General features: G+C 39.8%; 1 protein-coding gene and 1 long non-coding RNA gene across 2 annotated transcripts; one reads left to right on the top strand and one right to left on the bottom strand.

Moving 5' to 3' along the window:
- Window positions 1-926: 926 nt before the first annotated feature.
- On the top strand, window positions 927-20,384 carry LOC146464858 (uncharacterized). The gene is made up of 14 exons (XM_085129337.1): window positions 927-1,633; window positions 1,718-1,798; window positions 2,649-2,709; window positions 3,527-3,591; window positions 7,139-7,239; window positions 9,591-9,679; window positions 10,809-10,937; window positions 12,017-12,139; window positions 12,658-12,775; window positions 13,135-13,307; window positions 14,453-14,499; window positions 15,296-16,685; window positions 17,237-17,289; window positions 17,401-20,384. The coding sequence occupies exons 1-14, from the start codon at window positions 1,565-1,567 to the stop codon at window positions 18,355-18,357; spliced, it is 3,456 nt and encodes a 1,151-aa protein (XP_084985463.1). The 5' UTR covers window positions 927-1,564; the 3' UTR covers window positions 18,358-20,384.
- On the bottom strand, window positions 8,015-8,675 carry LOC146464859 (uncharacterized). Its single transcript, XR_014868432.1, has 2 exons — window positions 8,532-8,675; window positions 8,015-8,178 (listed from the first exon to the last, which is right to left on the bottom strand). It is a non-coding gene; the product is annotated as an uncharacterized LOC146464859 (long non-coding RNA).
- Window positions 20,385-20,495: the final 111 nt, after the last annotated feature.

Raw genomic sequence — 20,495 nt, forward strand, 5'->3', positions numbered from 1 at the left:
AACGTTCAACCTCAGCTCCAAAACTAGACGTTCTTATAAAAAAAAAAAAACAGCGTGTAGTCAAACTGTGTGAACACTGACATGCCTTTTACATGCTCCTATACTACAAGTTTGTCCGTGAGAGTCTGCATCCAATTTTCAGAGTGGACAAATCCACTGTACCGAAAAATAAGGCGTCTGGTACATTTACGTGTAAGGATGAAAACGCACAGAAAAGTTCTAAAATCTTCAAATCTACCATACACTACGTTGTTAGTAGAAGGAACAATTTCGCAAAAAGATGGTTTTCTTTGTGTCTGTTGCCTGTGTTAGGTTCGCAAGATATTAACATGATACAATGTAAGGCTGCCATCTTTTGAACGGTGGTTGATTGTACTAATTGTAGCGTGGGCTTCGAATGACGTCCCTCGACATAGCCTCGGGCACCTTGGTTTTTCCTTGTTTAGGTGGTGTGGTGCGGAGACAAGGGAATTTACATATCGCATATTTCATATGAATGTACTTTGATGTCGAAAAATTTAAAAATTCCGAAGCTTTATGCCTTCAAACAGAAAACTAAGTAAATGAGAGATCTTCTGATCTTCTGATAACGAGGTAAAAATGTGAATCCGATCACTTCAGTTTACGTTGTGGTGTCCAAAAGTTTAAAATGCTATTTATAATTAATCAATCTGCTCTGCTGTTTATCACCATACTATCTAAGCTAACGAATAAAGGGTACCGATGTCGATTGATTAAAAGTGCATGCCGATTTAAAGGGTATAAAACAACTTTGATACCGTTATCAGTACTAATTTTCTTGTCCGGTCCGCAGAGAACTCGATCCAGGGTTAGGCGTGCGCATGCCGTCATCTTCAATAGAGACAATTTTTAGAATTTGGTAAAGCGACTACCGGTATTACGGTGGTCCTGCCTGTACCGGAACTCGGCCTGTGGAAACGTTGAAATTACGCCTATAGCTAAAAGCCTTTATCACGGCCGAAAAGAATTCATCATTGGCACTTGCTTACACCAACACACAATGCTTAACATCACACTGTATAAGTCAAAATTGCATGAAGACAATTTAGATTAACAAAATAGAATTTACGGTGCAATTTGGCAAGTTAATTGGGCCATTAAGCTATTTAGTCCTTTTATGCTTTGGGCCGTTTTCTACTTCTACACAATAAGAGAGCCGAATAGATTGTTCTTATTTCAATTGCCGTAACTTTCAAAGTTTCGACCTGTATCACAAGGAATGCGCCAATTACACGCTTTTCAATCCGAGATATTTTTTACCCGTCGCTTGCCAAAATATCTTGGCATGTGGTGAACTTGAAACGGTTCCTGCGGCATTGTTATTTTGAAAATAGATTTCATAGAAAATTAACGCCTTGACCTCATTACCTCAAAGTCCAACATGCTAATGAATTGCTAATTGCGCTAAACTTATCAACCTCAGTGCACAATGCGTTGCGCTGCTTTCTGACCAGACGGGACAAGTACGGAAGACGCGGAAAATCTAGATTAAAGTTAACTGGTCTTATAAGAAGATATCCGCTGCGACAATATCATCTGCATCATGCTAAAAAGGATTGTAAAGCATGTTTCTGTTGAAGGGTTTCAGCAAACAAATCCAGGAAGACGAGTGGTAAGCCAGAATAATTGGTCGACGCTTTGTTCGGCCTCAATATCTGCGTAAATGAATTGTAATGTCATTCTTCTGGGATTTTAGGTTTATTCTATGAAAGTCCAATGGTCGGACAGATCTGTGAACCTCATTTACCGAAGATACAGTGAAGTCAAACTGCTTGAGGTAAAAATTCTGTTCTTTCTGATACTTAGCTCATTGTATACTATTCATCTTTGAGAACTTAGCTCAAGCTGGTTTGTTTTTGTTGAAAAAGTCAACAAAAAAATGCTGATTTATACTTTAGCACGAACCCGAAACCAGCCCATTTACAAAAAAAGCTAATCAGGGCTTACACATTAACTTCAGTACAGAAAATGGCGAGTTACATAATCGACAATTTTTGCAATACTTTTAAAATGCACTTTCGTCAAAAATACCGTGATGTCAGATCCGGCGAGAGCTTAGCATCAATTAACACGATCTTACGCTATCAGAGCACACAGCTTTTCTAAAAATTTTGATCTTAGACTTAGTGTAGAAGAATGTTTGGCCGCCTTGCTAGCTACAACTTTCTTTCCTGAGTGTACGTAGCCCTGTGGGTCTTGTTGTAAGCCAAGTTTGTGACAAACTAGAGATATAGCTTATTCTATCTTAAAAAAGTTGTAGTACCGGATCAATAAACCTTATTTTGGCCACCGTAAATTAAGAGATTCGAGTGCTGACGTTTCGATTTAGTGTTAGATCTTCCGGTCAGAGCGAATTCCTTTGCCCTGACGAAAAGCTCGAAACGTCAGCAATCGAGTATCTTTACGGTGGCTAGATTACTGATCAACTCTCTTGATAAAAGTAAACATTCGTTTCCACTCCCTACCGTCCCAGCACCGCAGTTTCTTCAGAAACTAACCCCCTTGCCTGCGGTTTGACAAGTTCACTGTATTGTGTTCACTGAAACTATCTCTAACTTGGTTTTCAAAGTGGTGCTTCATACACATTGTTTGTCAATACGTCACTTTTTTTTTCTTCAATTACACAGCTCAATCTCCTGGAAATATTTCCAAGCAATAAACAAGAAATAGAAAGTTATTCTCTTCAAGGTCAGTAAACAACGATCTGTGCCTCAAGCTTTCATGAAATAAGGCACGGGAGGGTATCTGTAGGGAATAACCATTTGCTTGAAAAATCCCAAATTTTGGTTGGAAATAATCCAAACTTCTGCCCCTATCTGTGTGTATTTTCCACGCAAAGTGTGCAGCCTTTGATAGTTTCTATCTGAATTAGGACGGGAGCCACAATAAGATAAAGATTTCAAGTGACAGGACTGAAATAGATCATGGAAATCTCAAACATAGACTCATAATAGGGAAAGAATTTGCTCGTTCAAGGAGTGCCTCACGCCGGTCGTTTAATGAGCCACGTCTTAGATAAGTGGTAAACATACCATATTATGATAAATATGTCGAAAATTACATTTAGCTCGCGGTTTAGCTGAGACCAGCTTCTCTATAATACGTCAAACCAGTCATGCCTTAAAATCACACGTACCCTGAAATCTTTTTCCCGCAAATATTTTTTTGCGATGCTAAAATTTTCGCGTCCACACGCAGCGTATTCCAATCGTTTTCAGCCATCCACACGTATCCGATTGTATCCGGAAAATTTCTGATTTGCTCTGGTGCCCAGTTCTAAAATTCTCTCTCCATTCTTCTTCGATCATTGTGTCATTGATAAAATTGTCCCACCATGCGCTTGTCCGTCCTGGTCGCGTTTTCAAACATTTCCGGATACGGCCAGAAAATACGCTGGATTCGTGTGGACGCAAGCCGTATTTGTTAAAAAAAAATTGCGTTTTCACAAATTTCCGGATACGTGTGGACGACGCCTAATACACATATATAATTTTTTTATTTTCAGAAAGATGGAAGCTTACTCCAACAAGTAATCAAACGAAAGTGGAAAGAATCCGTGGGTTTATCTCGGTAAGATTGCACTTTGTTGCATATTTGTAAGCACAAAAAATTAAAAATGAAGGCTGAATGACCTCGATTCTTAGCTCCCCCTTGGGCCGCCGGCTTCTATGTTCAAACTTTGCAAATAATTCTTACATAATTCCGCCTGCTTGTTCCAAGGAGATACCGTATCCCACACTATAATAAACTTTCAGTATTATCATGATATGTTATGCGCAGTGAATGATTTACAACGTCATGACCTCATGACGAGATTCGCAAGGTTCTGAAATTGAGGGCCCCAACTGATTTTGCACAAGCGAATACTGGAAAAGTCGGGGTCTAGTTTTAATCCGACCCAACTTAAGAACGGGGTAAAATTTATGTGCTGCTTCTTGACAAGAAACGTGTTTTAAAAAAATCCAATGTGGCAAAGGAATCATCCCGACAGCGAAATCAATCAACGCACGCGCGCGCAACCGTCCGATAAAACAACAATTGCAAATTGCACAAAGTAAAATTCTGGTACAAAACAATGTTCAGTCGCCATGCCCAAATTATATTCCTCAAGACTCATGCCTTCTAGTTAAAATGGTTACAGAGAATTTCCATTTTGAAATTCTCAATTCAGCTGTCAATTTTCGTTTACTCACGGTCAAGTCACTCACAGGCCGCCCAGCCCAAGCTCAAGCTGTGAGCGGTGATCATCTTACGTAATAGCGGTCACGGCGCAAATATAAGAGTTTGTATGGGAATATTTACGATCGGATTTAGGAGGCACAAATATTCGAAAGTTCTTAATAAAAATGACATACCTTGCTTCTAAGGTGTATTGCCTATTGTCTGTTTGTTATCGTGTGCTGATTTGAGGCCATTTTAGCGAGTTATCACTTCCTAGGACCGCTATTACTGCTATTACGTAATATGATCACCGGCTCACAGCTTGAGCTTTGGCCGCCTGTGAGTCAGTTAACGCTTCGAACCGGAACACCAATCTTAATTTACTCCTGAGGCTATTTTGTGTATGTAATCTCGTTATTTGCTAATTAAAATAGCAGCTATTCATCTGGAGCGTCGGCGGCATCACACTTGAGGATGTCTGTTTTCTACCCACCTACTAAAATCATCCGTCAACCTTGATATGACCTGCCACTAAGGCATCAATCAAGTCCACTTTGGATGGAGTCATATAGTGTGAATGGTAGAGCCAATTCTAACTTGGAATTTTTCATTTCATAACCTAAAAAAGATCTGCAAAAAAATTCATTCCCTGGTTTCAAAACTTTCCTGGTACACAAGTACTTTATTTCCTTTCTATTACGATTCCAAATATGCAATTATTGTGTTAGAGAACAACTTCCTTATTTTTACTTGTACGTCATCGTCCTTGTTTTGGTAGAATTTTAATCATCTCGTTATTTGCTAATTAAAAGAGCAGCTATTCATCAGGAGTGTTGGCGGCATCACACAAGAGGATGTCTGTTACTAAAATCATCCGTCAACCGAGATAATAACCTCGGCCACTGAGGCATCAATCAAGTCGACTTTGGATGGAGTCATATAGTATGACTTGGCATTTTTCATTTCATAACCTAAAGAAGATCTTCAAAAAATATTATTCCCTGGTTTCAAAACTTTCCTATTACAAAAGTACCTTGTTTCCTCTCTATTACGATTCCCAATATTCAGTTATTGTGTCAGAGAACAACTTCCTTATTTTTACTTGTACGCCATCAGTTGTTTTGGTAGAATTCTAATCATCTCAATTTAATTTAATTTAACATCATTTAACATAATGTAAATGTAAATCTCGAGAAACCTCTCTGTCCATAACATTGCATAGAGACAATTTTTTTGCTGAAAATTTCTTACCAAAATGACGTTGAAATAAGCTCTATCTAGAAATGACAAAAGACATGTCTTGCAAAACACGGTTAATTTGTGGACACTATGTTGCCTTAATCTCGGATAAGATAAGTATAAGGCAGTTTCATTTTCACTTTGACGTTCTTATGTGTAGTGATATGTCTTTAGAGATAGGTGAAGAATGAGTGAACAAGAATAGCTGGTTACCGCAAATCAGACAGCAAATATTTCACTTAGTGATCTGCTGACGAAAATAAAAGTCGGTTTATTGTTCTTAAGAATTCGGCTCAGTAGTTTTAATGGTCTGTTGTTTTGCTATTAATATTTTTTTTTGTGCCGAAATTAGATGGCTATAATTTGCATAATAATAATGTATAGGCTTCAGTGACTTTCTCGATTGTACGAATGTTTGGCACTGATGATAAACCAACAATCGACTTTAGAACCGAGTTAGGAATCGAGTTAGGAGCCGAGTTGTAACAAATGGTCGATACCGACAGCTATACTAATTATAGCCTGCGAGCAAGCTCTCGGGGAAAAGGAAGAGCTTGCTCGCAGGCTACACTAATTACTCCATTCTCGATACTTGATAGTGACACCAAGTACTCAATATGATCAACATTTGCCGTTTGTCTAAAAATATCGCTATTCTCGCCAAATGTCGGCGATTTTTATGCCATTGGATACTGCTCACGTGAAGAAACAATTGCGCGCATATTCCAACTTTGTGCGTGTCGAAAATTTTTGTTTCTAGGAAGAGCAATCCTATAAACACACTTGCACTTAATTTTCCTGTTTGTATCGAGTATTGAGTAATTAGTATCACAACCCGTATCGAAAATTTAGAACAGCTCGGTTCCTAGCTCAATTCATAACTCTGCTAACTCGACTGCTAGTTTATCTTGGTTTCTCTTTCATGACACTTCCTCCTTGCTGTCAACCATTTTCGCTAATCATTAGCAAGCTCCCAACCCCGTCACATCACTCCTAAGCAGAACAAGGAATTGTTATCGACCCTAGCAGCCTCATGCCTCGGGAAAATAGTACATAGACAATGTTGGTCATGTCCAAATTAGAGTCATTGGAGCTTGCCTTTCTCCCACGCCCTCCCCAATCTTCTCGCGTCTGACCAAATAGAGAGTTTGCTCGCAGACTAACTTGAAACAGGCCAGCTGCAATGATGTTTTCAGACAAATTACAAAGAGGTTTTTTTAAATTACCTTGATTTCGCTGTCGGGACGATTCCTTTGACAGATAGACACCGTCTTAGTTGTATTTTTTAAAAAGTTTCTTGTCAAGAAGCATCAAATAATTTTACCCCGTTGGCTTGGATTAAAACTTGAAATCCTCGCGACTTTTCGCTACAGTGGAACCTCGACATTAACGAACCTCTTTCTATATAGCGAGGTTCCCACTATAACGAAACGATATTCTCCATCCCGGCCTTTTAAAATGTATGGAAAAGAGCGTCGAATTTTCCTAGACCCTTGGCACTTGGTGAAATCAAGGTTACACTGTATTCACTTACGCAACTGAATCACTGGCGCTATTTCAGAATCTCGTGAAACTCGAAGTCGAATGCTCCGCACTTCCTTAGCGGCTTGGACGCCCCGTTAGCGTGTAGCGTGTTCCAGCGAGATTTCCAATTGCGTAGCCATATTATCAAGGGAAGCACTGATATAGTAAATTGATTTTCTTTATCACTGTACAGAATCTGATCGCTTTGCCTGAACATGTCTGTCAGTCTGAAGTGGTGATAACCTTCTTTACCTCAAGAATTGAAGATGTGGACCAGCTGGAGGCGACAGAAAAGTAAGTCAGGAACGAGTCTACATAGCCTGCGTAGCAAGCGTTTCCGTGCTGTTTCGGAGCAAAGAAAAACAGAGGAACGAGATTCTCGGTTTTGGCCGCGCGAGAAATGAAACGAGAGCCAAAAAATGGGGAGGGGGAGGGGAAGGAAACCTTTCTTCCCCACCCCCTCCCCGCTTACTCGTGCCATTTTTCGCGCGCTCCTTGCTCGGTAACAGCACGAAAACGCTTGCTACGCAGGCTAGAGTCTACAACACGCGCTCGCTGATGAAACCATGTGCACGATAGTTGATATAATGTCAAACTTACGCTTCCGTTTGAACACAAACTATTTTATAAAATAACTAACATACTACGCGCGTTCTGATTGGTCAATAGAGTTGCCAAACCTATGTACTATTGTACCGGTAAACTCCCGCTGCTCTCCCGCTGGAGATTTCTCGATAATGCGACGAGCGCGACGAAAACTTTCCGAACTTCGACATATTGTCAGGCTTTGATGTGCTTTTGCCGCGCAATAAAAATTCGGAGCCAAATTCTAAAAAGGAGAGCTTAAATACTGAGGCAGAAGAAGAAAGGTCGAGCAAAAAGAGAAGATTTGCCGATGTGGAAAACGAAGAACTTGACTCGATCGTCGAAAATGCACAAGCCAAAAAAACCAAGCAGGCAACACAGTGGGCAGTTTCCGTATTCACAGGTTGGTTTTAATTACATGAATAATCTTTTAGCCTGCCTTTTCACTGAAACTGTTATTTTATAAAATAAACGGCTCAAACAGTATTGATAAACAGTACAAAATTTGTAATTTATTGAAGGTTATGCCAAAGTCAAGTTGTTTACAAATAACTTGAAGCGTTTAAAACAATATAAAACCGACTTCAACCCGAGTACAAGGTATTTGATATTAACTGCTCAAATCACAATTCCTCTTTCTCTGTTCACCTAGAGTGGAGTAAACAAAAGGTTATTGGCGTAAGTCTGGCGGAAATGGCGGTCGAAGAGCTGGACAGGAATCTGAGGCAATTCTACGCCGAAGCAAGAAATAAAGAAGGCGAAAATTACAGCCGTGCGACTCTTCTGTCAATAAGAAATGGCATTGAGAGATATCTAAACACACCACCACACAGTTTAGGAATAAGGTTCACTCACGACCCACGTTTTGTCCTCTCAAACCAAATGCTTGACGCCAAAATTAAACAGCTTAAGCAAGAAGGCATGCAAAACACCATGCACAAACCAGCAATAGAAAAAGAAGACCTAGCCAAGCTCAAAACAAGTGAAGTTTTTTCACTCACCAAGCCGCTGTCCGCTTTTCATCAGTAACTGCTATCTGCTGATAAAAAGCATTCTTTCGCCAAGGCATTAACCTTTTTTAGCCACATTTTTGTGAGAGTTAGACAGTAATTTAACTTAAAAAACATTTTCATTCATTCGCTCAAACTGCGATGCATCCGTCGGCGATTCAACAGGTTTATGCTCAAAATAGATCCCGATTTGTGATTGGTTCTCCCGCCAAACTGATGAATTTGAAGAGAATAAACAACTTGATCAAGTTACAAAATATAAAGGGCCGATTTCTAAGTGTTTTTGTCTAAGTAGTTATTTCATAAAAGCAATAGACCGCACTTTCCAGAAGTTTACCAGCGTAATAAAACCACTTGGGATGTTGGGAGTACACTCGAAAAGCTTGTAAATCACTCGCCTGCGGCTCGTGATTTACAAGCTTTCTCGTGTTCTCCCAACATCCCGCGTGGTTTTATTACGCTGGTAAACTTCTGGAAAGTGCGGTCTATTGCTTAAATAAACTATTACCAGCTGTTGCTCACTTTTAACCAGATCAAAATCTTCACTTTGACATATAGGTGATGATACTTTTTGATCGGCTTACCGGTCATACGGCAATTGATAATCAGTTAGCAGGATGAAAGAGTCTCGGGAAACTGTTTGGCTAAAGTGCTTTATTAAAATGCTCGTCGAAAACTTGAGGACTCAAAATCCATGCCAAAAAAAGAAAATCTCCAAAATGCGAGCCAAAATGAGGCGAATTAGTATAGTAGCTGAGCGAGCGAAGAGTTGGAACCGAGTGAAAAGAGGTTGAAAGCGAGCAGGAAGGACAATAAGCTATCACAACTCAGTATCATGCACTACCGTGCAAAGTTTGATCACGAGCATGATAGTCAACCATAGTAGATGATAGTTTGGATTAACATTGTAGTGCTATCATCCACAATCATGCACCGTTTGATCAGTCCCTAGCACCTGCTGTATAGTTCTTTCATGGATGACTTTGTTTTGAAAAACTTGACTGCGAAAAGGACAGATATCATTTTTGTTTTTGGTTCTTCCTTTTTCAGAAAAGAACCAAAATCGAAATCAAAATCGAAATTCAAGTCGAAAGGAAAAATGCTTAGGAACTTGACAGTCAGGAGGAATCCGAAAACAGGTTAGTGCAAATACGTATAGAAAGAGGTTTCACCTCTTCGAGAAAACTTGAACCCTTTTGGAGCGGATTCCACCTCCTTCATTAACACGTCGAGTATTAATATGACTGAAACCCACTGTCAACGTCGAATGAAATTTCATGGACATTGACCTGCCAGTCCACATTTTTCCCCGACAAAGTCCAGGAAAAGTCATAAAGTTTGGAGTCTTTCGATCTACCAGTTTTATGCTGAAACAGAAACGGAAAAAAACGAAAAGAAGAAACAGAGCACGTGGTCATTCCTACTACAAACATACTTCTATTAATAATAATAGTAATGGGTCTTTTATTTTTTCAAAATATAACAATACATATTTTCTATTACAAGTAGGGAGGTAGATTTTGTATCGGAAAAGAAAGATTTTTTTTTGGGGGGGGGGGTGGGGGTGTCAGTGTGGTTACCTGTCTTTTCAAGAGGAGGGAGGGGAAGGGGAGGGGGAGTAGCAATATCACTATTTGAAAACGAATGGTTATCATGGCGTTAACTGATAGCTGAGAATTGGCAAAAATTTTAACTTTCAGCTGAGAAATATTGGTTTTTTAACTGATAGCTGATAAACGTTAAGAAACTGGTAGCTAAGATGTTTGCCTAAATATAATGAATAGTGTGAATTTGACTTGCAAATAACTTGCCAATAACTGTATAACAAGAGAGGATCCTCTCCTGCTGTAAAGTTAATGCCTGGAGAATTAGCTCTCACAGTTCCTCACAAGCTGTTTATTGGAAATAGTTAGGCCGTTAGGAGATGATACGCAGAAAGAGATTGGAATCACTCGAAAGTTCTTCGTAAATCTTCGGATGATACTCGACACTGTTCGACTACTGAGAGGGACACGATACAAAACTTCAAAACATGTGAGAATGTGAGAATAAAAGTTAACGGGAATCTGGCATAATCAATACTGATGATATCATAATTGATATAATTTCTTAGCTAATAGCTGAGCTGGAGGGGCTTAAATTTTAACTTATAACCGAAACTTCAGCACATCTTTGGCTCGTGTTTCTTTCTCCTAGTATGAACACAACATCAACCACCTTCGATGTGAGTGTTTAGTTTGTTTGTGTTTGTGTTTTTTTTTTCTGCAGCGAATACGATCGGTGAGCCAGTGCTTTTGGAACAGTACGTCGCCTTGGAGGATTATAAGAAACAGCACCACAATGATATCAGCCTCACTAATGGTTTCACAATCGGGGTTATTGAAAAGCACGAAAGTGGTAAGACTTCCCTATCTCATGGCCATTTATGTTGAAATTATCCCCCAAAACTAACAACGATTGTGCCGCTATTCGGAACCAAACAAGAAACAAGCAGTACCAAAAAAAAGTGAAAAGTACGGATCAGCAGCTATCATTTAAACTGACCCACCTTACGGAGGCATCCAAAATAAACAAAATAAGATCAAGTAAACTGGCACATTTCATTTATTTGAACTCAAAGTGCTGTAAAAAGTACTTCTTAACAGTTTTATATAGTCACTTTTTTACGATTTCATCCACGGTAACACCTTTATTCGTGCAATAATAATAAACAGCACCAAAGCAAACGACTCCTAAATGGCTTTCAATTCATTTCAATGGACACTGCAATATCTCGTTTAAAACTAGGATTAGATTTGGAAAGATCTCCGCACACCTTTCGTAAATAGTTCCAACTTATACAAGCACTACTGTCATACTAACCCTCTTGCCAAAGCGGCGAAGGACAAATAGTTTGTGTCGCAATATGCAGACTAGTTTAAATGTGTGAGGCTGTGCGGAAATCTTGTCTTGTATTCAGACAGGAGCCCATACACGGAATTAACGTACCACTCTTATATATTGGTGTAACGGCGTTTTCACAGACTTATTTATTTTAAGATTGAAGTTCGCACAAATTCAATCTCCCATGACTCCCACAGAAGCCTTGCTAACCAGTCCTATGCTTTGAAGAATTCTCATGTGAACCGAAATTTAAATTTTCGCCAGAAATCATATTCCCATTTGTATAAAAAAAATAGAGCGAAAACACGGTAGCGAAGGCCTAATATGGGAGCTGTACACTCCGAGTAATGGGCGTCAGGTTCAAATTTATACATACTTTGTACAGCATAATAACCAGCACTAGGTCGCGAAAGTACTGCTTATTTAAATGACCTCAGTTTATGGTTTTACTCATAGACTCAGACACATAGCTTGCTTCTACCGTTTCGTGAAGTGTTTTCTCCTCTCGCCACTTTACAGAGCGACTTGAGCAAGACTAAGGTCGTACCACATGTGCTAACATTTTCTTGTTGTTTTAATTTGTGTTATGTTAGGGTGGTGGCTTGTAGAATCTGAAGGCGATATAGGCTGGGTGCCAGCTTCATTTATAAAGTCTACAGGCGACGAGAACGACGAGGACGATGTAATTACAACGGAAAGTTTTCCTCCTGGACAAGGTAGGAATTCTCAAGCATGAACCGTACGTGTCAGGAAAGTTTTAGAATACACACGGACGAAGATGGAGAGGTGGGGAGGGAGAGGAAGGGGGAAGGGAGGGGAGAGGAGGGGAAGGGTAAGTGAGGGGAGGGGAGGAAGAGGGAAAGGGTTATACCGAATGTTTTGCATTTCATATCAACGGTATGGGTAGAGTAGGCGAGAACAGACAAATTACTATTTCTTTTACAATACTATTTACAAGGCTAAAAAGTTAAAAAGATATTAAAAAAAAAAAAAAACGTTTTCGACAAATCAAGTCATCCTTTTTCACCCTGAGGATGACTTGATTAGTCGAAAAGTTTGGGTCTTTTTTAATATCTTTTTAACTTTTTAGGCTTGTAAATAGTATTGTAAATCTCAAGCGAATATTATGGACACTATTTCTTTCATTACTGAATTTATTGAGTCGGAATTCATTTATCCCTAAGCGTACGCTTTTCCTGAAAGTCATAATTTTTTTTCGCCTACGTTTTTGCAGGTGAAATATACACGACAACACAGTCATACCAGGCAAAGACGGCAGATGAGTTAAGCTTTGATATCGGTGTACGTCTTGAAGTGATTGAGAAAACCCTGGACGGATGGTGGAGAGTACTGTAAGTGAATTCAAAGGAATGTCTCAGTTCAGTTGTCTGCTAATTTCTTCTTTAAGGATAAAATCGACTTATCATAAAGCAGGTTATTATTTCAATTGCGCATGTCTGACTAAAGGGCTGTGCGCAATGGCACTGAAAATCGGACTGGCGAAGTAAGCATTATCTGACTTCGCCGAAAAATCGAAAAGGAAGCAAAATTTAATGAAAATATGGTTGCTCCATTTAGTTATAATATTCGTTGCTGTCTGTTCCTTCTAACATTTGCCTTATACTAGACATCCAATTTGGCTTCTCACGTTTGGTCTCAGAATGAAAGCTAGGAAAAACGAGATAACACTTACTTTAAACTTGTTTATCAGGTATACGGGCATAGAAGCCTGGGTACCAGCTGTGTATCTCAAGAGCCTCGGCTTCGCAGGTGGCAGCACGCCAATGGGTTTACGCCGCTGGTCAGGAATGAACATGAGGCTAAGAGAAGAGAAGCTCCCTCCAAAGGTTCCAAAAAACGGTCTGTTGCATAGTGGATCTACCAGTAAGTATTAAAAAGCCTGTTTGTTATGCTATCTTCATTGCCCATATTGCCCTGTGGAAAAATCATTCCCCACTGCGGAAACTACAGGGACACTAGTGCCAGAGAGGGTTGTGGGATCGTTTACGCAGACGGATGGATATCGCGCTAATAAATAAGTTTACTTAGCATAGCGTAGCTCGCATTAAATATGTTAATCTAAAACAATGTTTCTTTCACAGCTAACTTGCACTGCTGTTTTAAAAGTTCGTAGTCACCTCCCCCCCCCCCCCCCAAACGATCCCATAATCCCTTATTCGTGCCAGACTCCTCATAGGTTCTGGAGAGGAGAATATTACTTCAACACTAGTTGAAATATTTGTTATTAAATCTGATTCATTTTTATCAAGCTTTGCATCTTATATTAGGTTTTGACCTCAGTACTGTTTGATTCCCTTCCACTACTTGTTGTAAAAGGTGTTCGAGACAGAAAAAGTCTATTCCATTGCCACGAGTATTTCTGTGCATTTAAAATAAGTGACAGACGCAACATAACCCGACGAGTGGCTGTCTCGTCCTTAGGCGAGGAAATATTGAGGAGCTCCTGAGTGGTGCGGGGAACTTGAGGGTCCGAAGTTGGCTATCAATCACAGTTATCAAATAAATTTTATTTACCACGCATAAGACAAAATACTAATTAAAAAGGTGTGACTCAAACTGACGAAGTTGTCAGGAAGCTTTCACAGCAAATGATCACACTTGTGATATTCAGCTGCCTTGCTGCGAAATTACGTGTAAAGTTACTCAGGAGAAAAAAGACAACTAATAAAAAGATATATATTTTTAGGAAATTAAAGATTTGTAATTTAGATGGAAACAATTAAGAGTTATTTTTTCCAATGGATCTCCATGTAAGGTTGAAATCCTGTGCTTTTCTGACAGATTTGATTCACCGAGTCCCTCTGTTGTACCAGCCAGTTTCGCTATTCCTTTCCTATATTTCTCTTCCGTGTATCCCTTTCACTAGGCTGCAATAATTTTCATGCTTACTGTATGTTGTACATCACAAAGTGATAATTCAATTCTCTATATTCCTTCTACTTGGGATAATTTTTATACTTACTGCACAATTGCACAAAGTGATAATTCAAACACAATTTTTTTTTCAGGTTTAAGGCCTGTTTGGGATAATAATTGGAGAGGCAGCACAGAAGGGGTAAGTTGTACAGGAACGATGTCATGTTTTTCAAATTACGAAATAAACCCTTAATTCCAACCACCATGTGGGGAGTGCGGAATCTGCCGGTACATGCAGACTTTGGATGCATATTATAAAATAAAAACCATTGATTGGTTTGGTGTGGCGTGTCAATTCTCCGGATGTTTGATGCTACCACAAAAGTTATTTGAAAGCAGGTTCCTTAGAATCCTAAATTTTCCCATTTTCAGGCAAATTTAACATTTTCAGATCATTGTAGTGCTTTTTTGTCGGTTTTATTCCACTTTGATGGGTTTTTGAATCAAGAAATCCAATCTGAATGCCATTCTACGTCACATTCAATTTCCACTAACTCACATCAATATGTCGGAAATAATTGTAATTCCTTTGTAGTATCCTTTAGTGGCTGTCAAAAAGCACTCTTTTAAAAAGCCTGGAAAGGAGGGGGTTGGGTGGGGTGAAGTATATTCGGTGGACACCAAAACCTGTAATGGCCACACTTTTGGGAGTGGCCGGGATCCTGCGTGTTCTACGAAGGCTCCCGATGAGTTGCTTCCCTTGGCGTCTCTGAGGGTGGGCTTTATATAAACGATAAACGCTACTTGTTTTAAAAAATTCCAGTTTGATCGCGTGTCCCTCAAGAGTTAGCTGGGTTTTTTTCCAAAAGGTCAATTGTGTCGCCTGTAATTATGATAGTGATATTATCTTGGTGATGATGAAATCGCTTGAATTATGTATTCAAGCATACGAATCTTTCTGTTTTTTTTTTTTTTTTTTTTTTTTTTTAACACAGATTGAGTTGTCTCCGTCAACCACAGAGTCCTTTGACGAAGAAAGACTCTCCACTCGTCGATCAACTTTTAGTGATATCAGAGAGGCGCTGCCCAATCGTGGGCTCTCCATTTCAATGCAAGATCTTCGCCTTGCAGATGAGCAGGAAAAGCCCACGGAACCCAAGCGGAGCCGTTCGTTTAGTATTTTATCGGAAGCAAGTGATGCGATCAGAAAAAAATTTAGCACGTACTTGCCAACACATTCCACTTCCGCAACCGATGTTCGTGCTGCAGAACTTAAAAAAAAAGACCACTTGATTTCAGGGAAACCAAAACGGAAACGTTCGTACAGCTTGAGCTGGGAACAAGGAAGCAGGATTGGAAAAACTAACGCAACAGTAAATGAAGTTAGTCCTTTCGGAACGTCTTTAAATTTGCCTAGTTTTACTGAAACAAATTCAAGCCCAAGCCTAAAGAAGCGAGGCAACAGTGTACGTCAAAACAGTATGCCAAATCTGCCGATAATCTGCATCACTCCCGCAGTGAGTGATGCTGAGGAATCGAAACTTTCCAAGGACTGCGAGGAGCAAAATCACATTCCAAATAGCTCCACAATTTACGATTCCTTTGAGATTAACAACAACAAAACAGAGAAGGAAAAGAAGGTGCAGAAAACAGAGGACGAAAATCATTTGAAGGGAGCAAATGAACTGCAACAAGAGAAAAACAATCTAAGCCAACCAGTGGACACATGTCAAGAAATTCAAGAGCAAGAAAATGGAGATGGAATTATCAGTGACAAGGCAGACCAACAGCAGGAAAAATCTGATGAAGAAAAACCCAGCAGACAAGAAAGAAATGATGACCTTTCAGGAAAGGACGAGAGAAGTGTAGAAGACGCCCAGAAAAAGACTCTGGAGGATAACGTTTTGGCGGATAAAGGACAACAAAATTCTGCAGTGAAAAAATCATTCCAGACAGATGGCGACATCTATTACGTCATTGCTACGTGCGAAGCCAGTGGGTCCGGCGAGATGACATTGAAGCAGGGAGATGTAGTGAGTGTTCAGGCTAAAACTGCCAGTGGCTGGTGGATGGTTCGTTCTGATTACCAAAGTGGGTGGGCGCCTTCTAATTTTCTGGTGGCAGCTGAAGTGTATGAGAAGGAGAGCATCCATCAGAGTCAACAGTCAGAGGCCGATCAAGACCACAACGGACTGCCATGCCACCATGACGATGATGATGAAGAAAACGATGATGATGTTTACGATGGTCACGGCGATTATGATGAAGATGGTGATGATGATGACGATGGTGATGCTGATGACGATGGTGATTATGATGATAATCGAGATTATAATTATGACGATGATGATGACTATGGTGATGGCGATTACGATGATGACGATGGTGTGTTTTAACCGTTGTTCTTTTAAGTCTCCTAATTTAAAACAGTTACATACCCTGTTTAAAATTTCAGGCTCTTAAGACTCAAAGCCCTTCTTGTTCGTTTCTCATTTCTCGTCTTCCATTCCCTAAGTTCGACTCAAGTTCAAGTTTATTCAAAAATTCAAAAATTTAGCAAAAAAAAAAGACTGGCCCGCAGGTAGCGAGGGCTAATCTAGGCGCGCCAGACTTACAACTGAAACATTCCAGAGCTTGATTTGTATACACCTCTATATTCTGGCCTCTACTGTATAGGAAACTAGATTATGCTGAATTTTTTCTTATTCATTTTAGGAACTCATTACTTCCTTAGCTTTCTGAATGCTCACAACTCCAAAAAAAAGAAAAAAAAAATGAAAACACCTTCTACAGAACAATAAACAGCACCACAGGAAAAAACTGCTCAGTAGCGTACATTTGTATGATCACACTTATGTAAGTAACACATAATGTGAGACTCTTGAACAAAGTTTTCTATGTCTGAGACTAAATAAATCTAACATGTTACATTTTAGGAAATCAAGACGTTTGGTCACAGTCGCGCTGGAACCCAAGACCAAATTTGCAGGTTAGTGCTAATAGAGACATGGTTTTGTTAATTAATGTCATGTGATATAGAAAATATCTGTAGTTCTTGGAACTGATTATACTTTTTTTTTCATTTATTTACTTCGCAAAGACGTACTTGCACAGAGGAACGCGTATGAATGGCCCTTACCAAGAGCAGTACCCCCCGTCTTGGCTCCTTAGCAATGAATGCTCATTTCAGCCCGTCGTTAAGCACCGCTATGAAACGAGAAGTTCATCAGGAACAGAAAGCTCCTCTACTGCCGGCAAGACGACGAGTGTAATGGCCAAGAAAAAGAGCTGTCACCCTAAAACAGCAACTGACAACTTCCAAAGCTACGGATCGGAAGCATTTCATAATGGGAGGTGCCATTTGAAATCCTTGACTTCAAACAAGGAGGTCGACTACAGCTCTCCAAAACCAGGTAAACGTTTTGTGGCAATGCATGAATCACGTTCGAATTATCCCCACTTCGGTAACAGCAAAAGATCGCCGTTGCAAAAGCAGAAAAAGATGGGCTCGTTTGACTCAGGGTATCCGGAAGACGAAAGAAGAAAAGCAGTCAAAAAGACTAGATATTTTTCATCACAGTCTGGTTGGGAGAGAAGGAACTGGAGTTCACAATACTCCTCTGATAGAAGTGTGCAGTCAGAACCTGTTTTACATACTATTTACGTGAGTGAATCGTCTGAAGGTGAGGTGTTCCAGAGCCAAGGGAGCAAAGAGTCATCTAACTGTGACTCAGAAGTTGCCTCATATGACGTACGAAAGAGAAGGGAAAGACACAGGAGGAGAAATCGATCAAGTGTACCGGAAAGCACTCAGTGGTATCACGCAAATGAACCAACTGAAGCTACTACCAACGGATGTTCCCCAGGAAGAAGGCAGATTTATCAAGCCATTGCTATGTACCAGGCGATGTCAAACGACACGATCGATCTCTTTGAAGGGGATCAAGTACAAGTCATTCGAAAAACTAGAGGAGGTTGGTGGTACGTGAGAATTAACAACGAGGAGGGCTGGGCACCTTCTAACTACCTGGAGCCAATCACGTGCTATTGTAAATAAACTTGTACCCAGTTTTCATTATTTGCAGCCAAACGGCGCGTGGTCACCTTTGCATGCAAGAAGAAGTTTAATTATGTTCAAAATCGAAAAAAGTGCAAAATGCCTAATTCAGCCTTACCCAGTGTTTCACTTTTGTGCGTTTGTTTTTTATGCACAACGTTTTTTATACATTACATTACAATTTATTTTGTAATTATAATATTTTTGTTTTTAGAGTTTTTATTCAATGCCATTTTGAAAGCCGCTTTGGTGATCCAAAGCACCTTGCCAGGAACTTGATAGCAAAATTTTTGTTCTCGGAATAATAGACCAACTAGCGCTTTTAGAAAGTATTCAGAAACTCGGAAATTCACGGAATATGATTCCATTCCTGAACTTAAATTTTCTTCAACTGTTTAGAAAATTTCAGATAAAAAATTTCAACAGTTCAAATACTGTTAGAGTTATACGTAGTTTGGCCAAATATTCTCGTTTAATGACTGTTGTTTAAGCACAAACTTTTCCTAGATCAGAAAAGAAGCGGCGCTTTTCCACAATCATCGTGGCAACAGTAGAAAGTTTGTAAAATAATATTGATGAGATCTGTCCTTTTTGTAGTTTAGATATGCTTGGAAGTTGTTTTAGATGAACAAAAGACTAGTAAAAAGTGAGAGAACTTAAGATAAAGCCGACAAATACGGCAGTACATGATTGAAGCTGACGGTGTATACAGACTGTTTGGGAGGGCTCTTAAAATTTGTGCAGTAACCATGAAATGGTAAAGAAGAACGTTCGAGGACTCCGCACTTAAGGTGTCTCCCTGGTTTTTTTTTTTTTTTACGCTCTGCGCGCGCGAGCTGGCGCAAGCTCATGCAAAAACAGCGAACAAATCAACAACACAGCCCAAGTTACAGTCCTTCAGTACAGTAACGTTTTGTGGATCAATGAATTGATAGAAGAAAAAAGAAGAAGAAAAAGAGAAAACTTGGTTTCGATGTGTAACATAGCGCACGCCATATTATAAGTGATAACTCTGTGGAACCACTTTAAACTGTCGCGGGCGCTCACGCTGCACGTATCCGCAGAGTAATTACGTCTAAGTGGACGATTGGCTAGCCTCGCTAATACTATATATGGTTAACCAAGTTCAGCCTGCTTAAGACCCATTCAAACATAAGATTTCATCGTACCTCCGCGTCACTTTTTGCGCGTTCAAGTCGCAGGTGTGGTAGAGACGATTTTAGTGCGATTCATTGTGCGCCAGTGGAGCTTCGTAAAGCGATATTTTCATTTTTTCGTGAGCTTTTACTCATTTACTCAGTACGGTTAGCCGTGTTAGAGTCTGATATGGACAGTAAGGAGTTGGTCTCTGCTTTATATGTGGCCATGGAAATGATGGTTCCCGTTTTGATTGGAAGATTGTTCCACAGGCGAGCCCCACTACAGCTAAAAACGATGATTTAGTGCGGGTTTAGGTAGACTTGGTTTACTTTCTTAATTTCTTAGGTCGTGCCCCTGAAAGATGCCTTAACATAAGGCTTAAAACATGGTGGCTTCGTAACTCTTCTTTGATAAACGTGTATAGTGTTATTAAGTGTGTAATCCATTAAGGTGTTTACCCGGCTATACTTTTGTATAAGTAACTGAAATAACTGCAAGGCTGATCTGACTGTGTAGAAAACTTAACCCGACAGCGACATGGTAGAGACCAAACCGGGAATCGAAATGCAGCCATGGACAGCTGTTTCGAGCTGGTTGGCTCTCATCACGGTGTAGTGGCAAGAAGTAGAATGTTCAACCAACTTGAGGTCAGCTATCTACTAAATGGACGTGGCAATGACTCCGGATGGGCCCAAATTCAGATGTTTGCCAACTTCATAGCGCGTAGCTACGAACAATGAACAAAGAATCTGAAATATCATGCCACTGTCACGATAAGCTAAGTGAGCCGAATAGACAAAACCATGTTAAAAATGTACAGCATATCGGATTCTATACTTTGTATGTACATTGACGATAAATACTGTATTAAACACAATTAGAATGCGTTTTGTTGTTGGTTTGAGTATGTTATAAAATATAAACCACTAGGTGATCCCCACTTCACGATATAAGGTACTGGACGAAAGAATATACAGCTCACATTTAGCAGGGACAGG

This window comes from Pavona decussata, unplaced genomic scaffold (assembly GCF_977016875.1).
Source record: "Pavona decussata unplaced genomic scaffold, jaPavDecu1.1 SCAFFOLD_161, whole genome shotgun sequence".
Classification (NCBI taxonomy): Eukaryota; Metazoa; Cnidaria; class Anthozoa; order Scleractinia; family Agariciidae; genus Pavona; species Pavona decussata.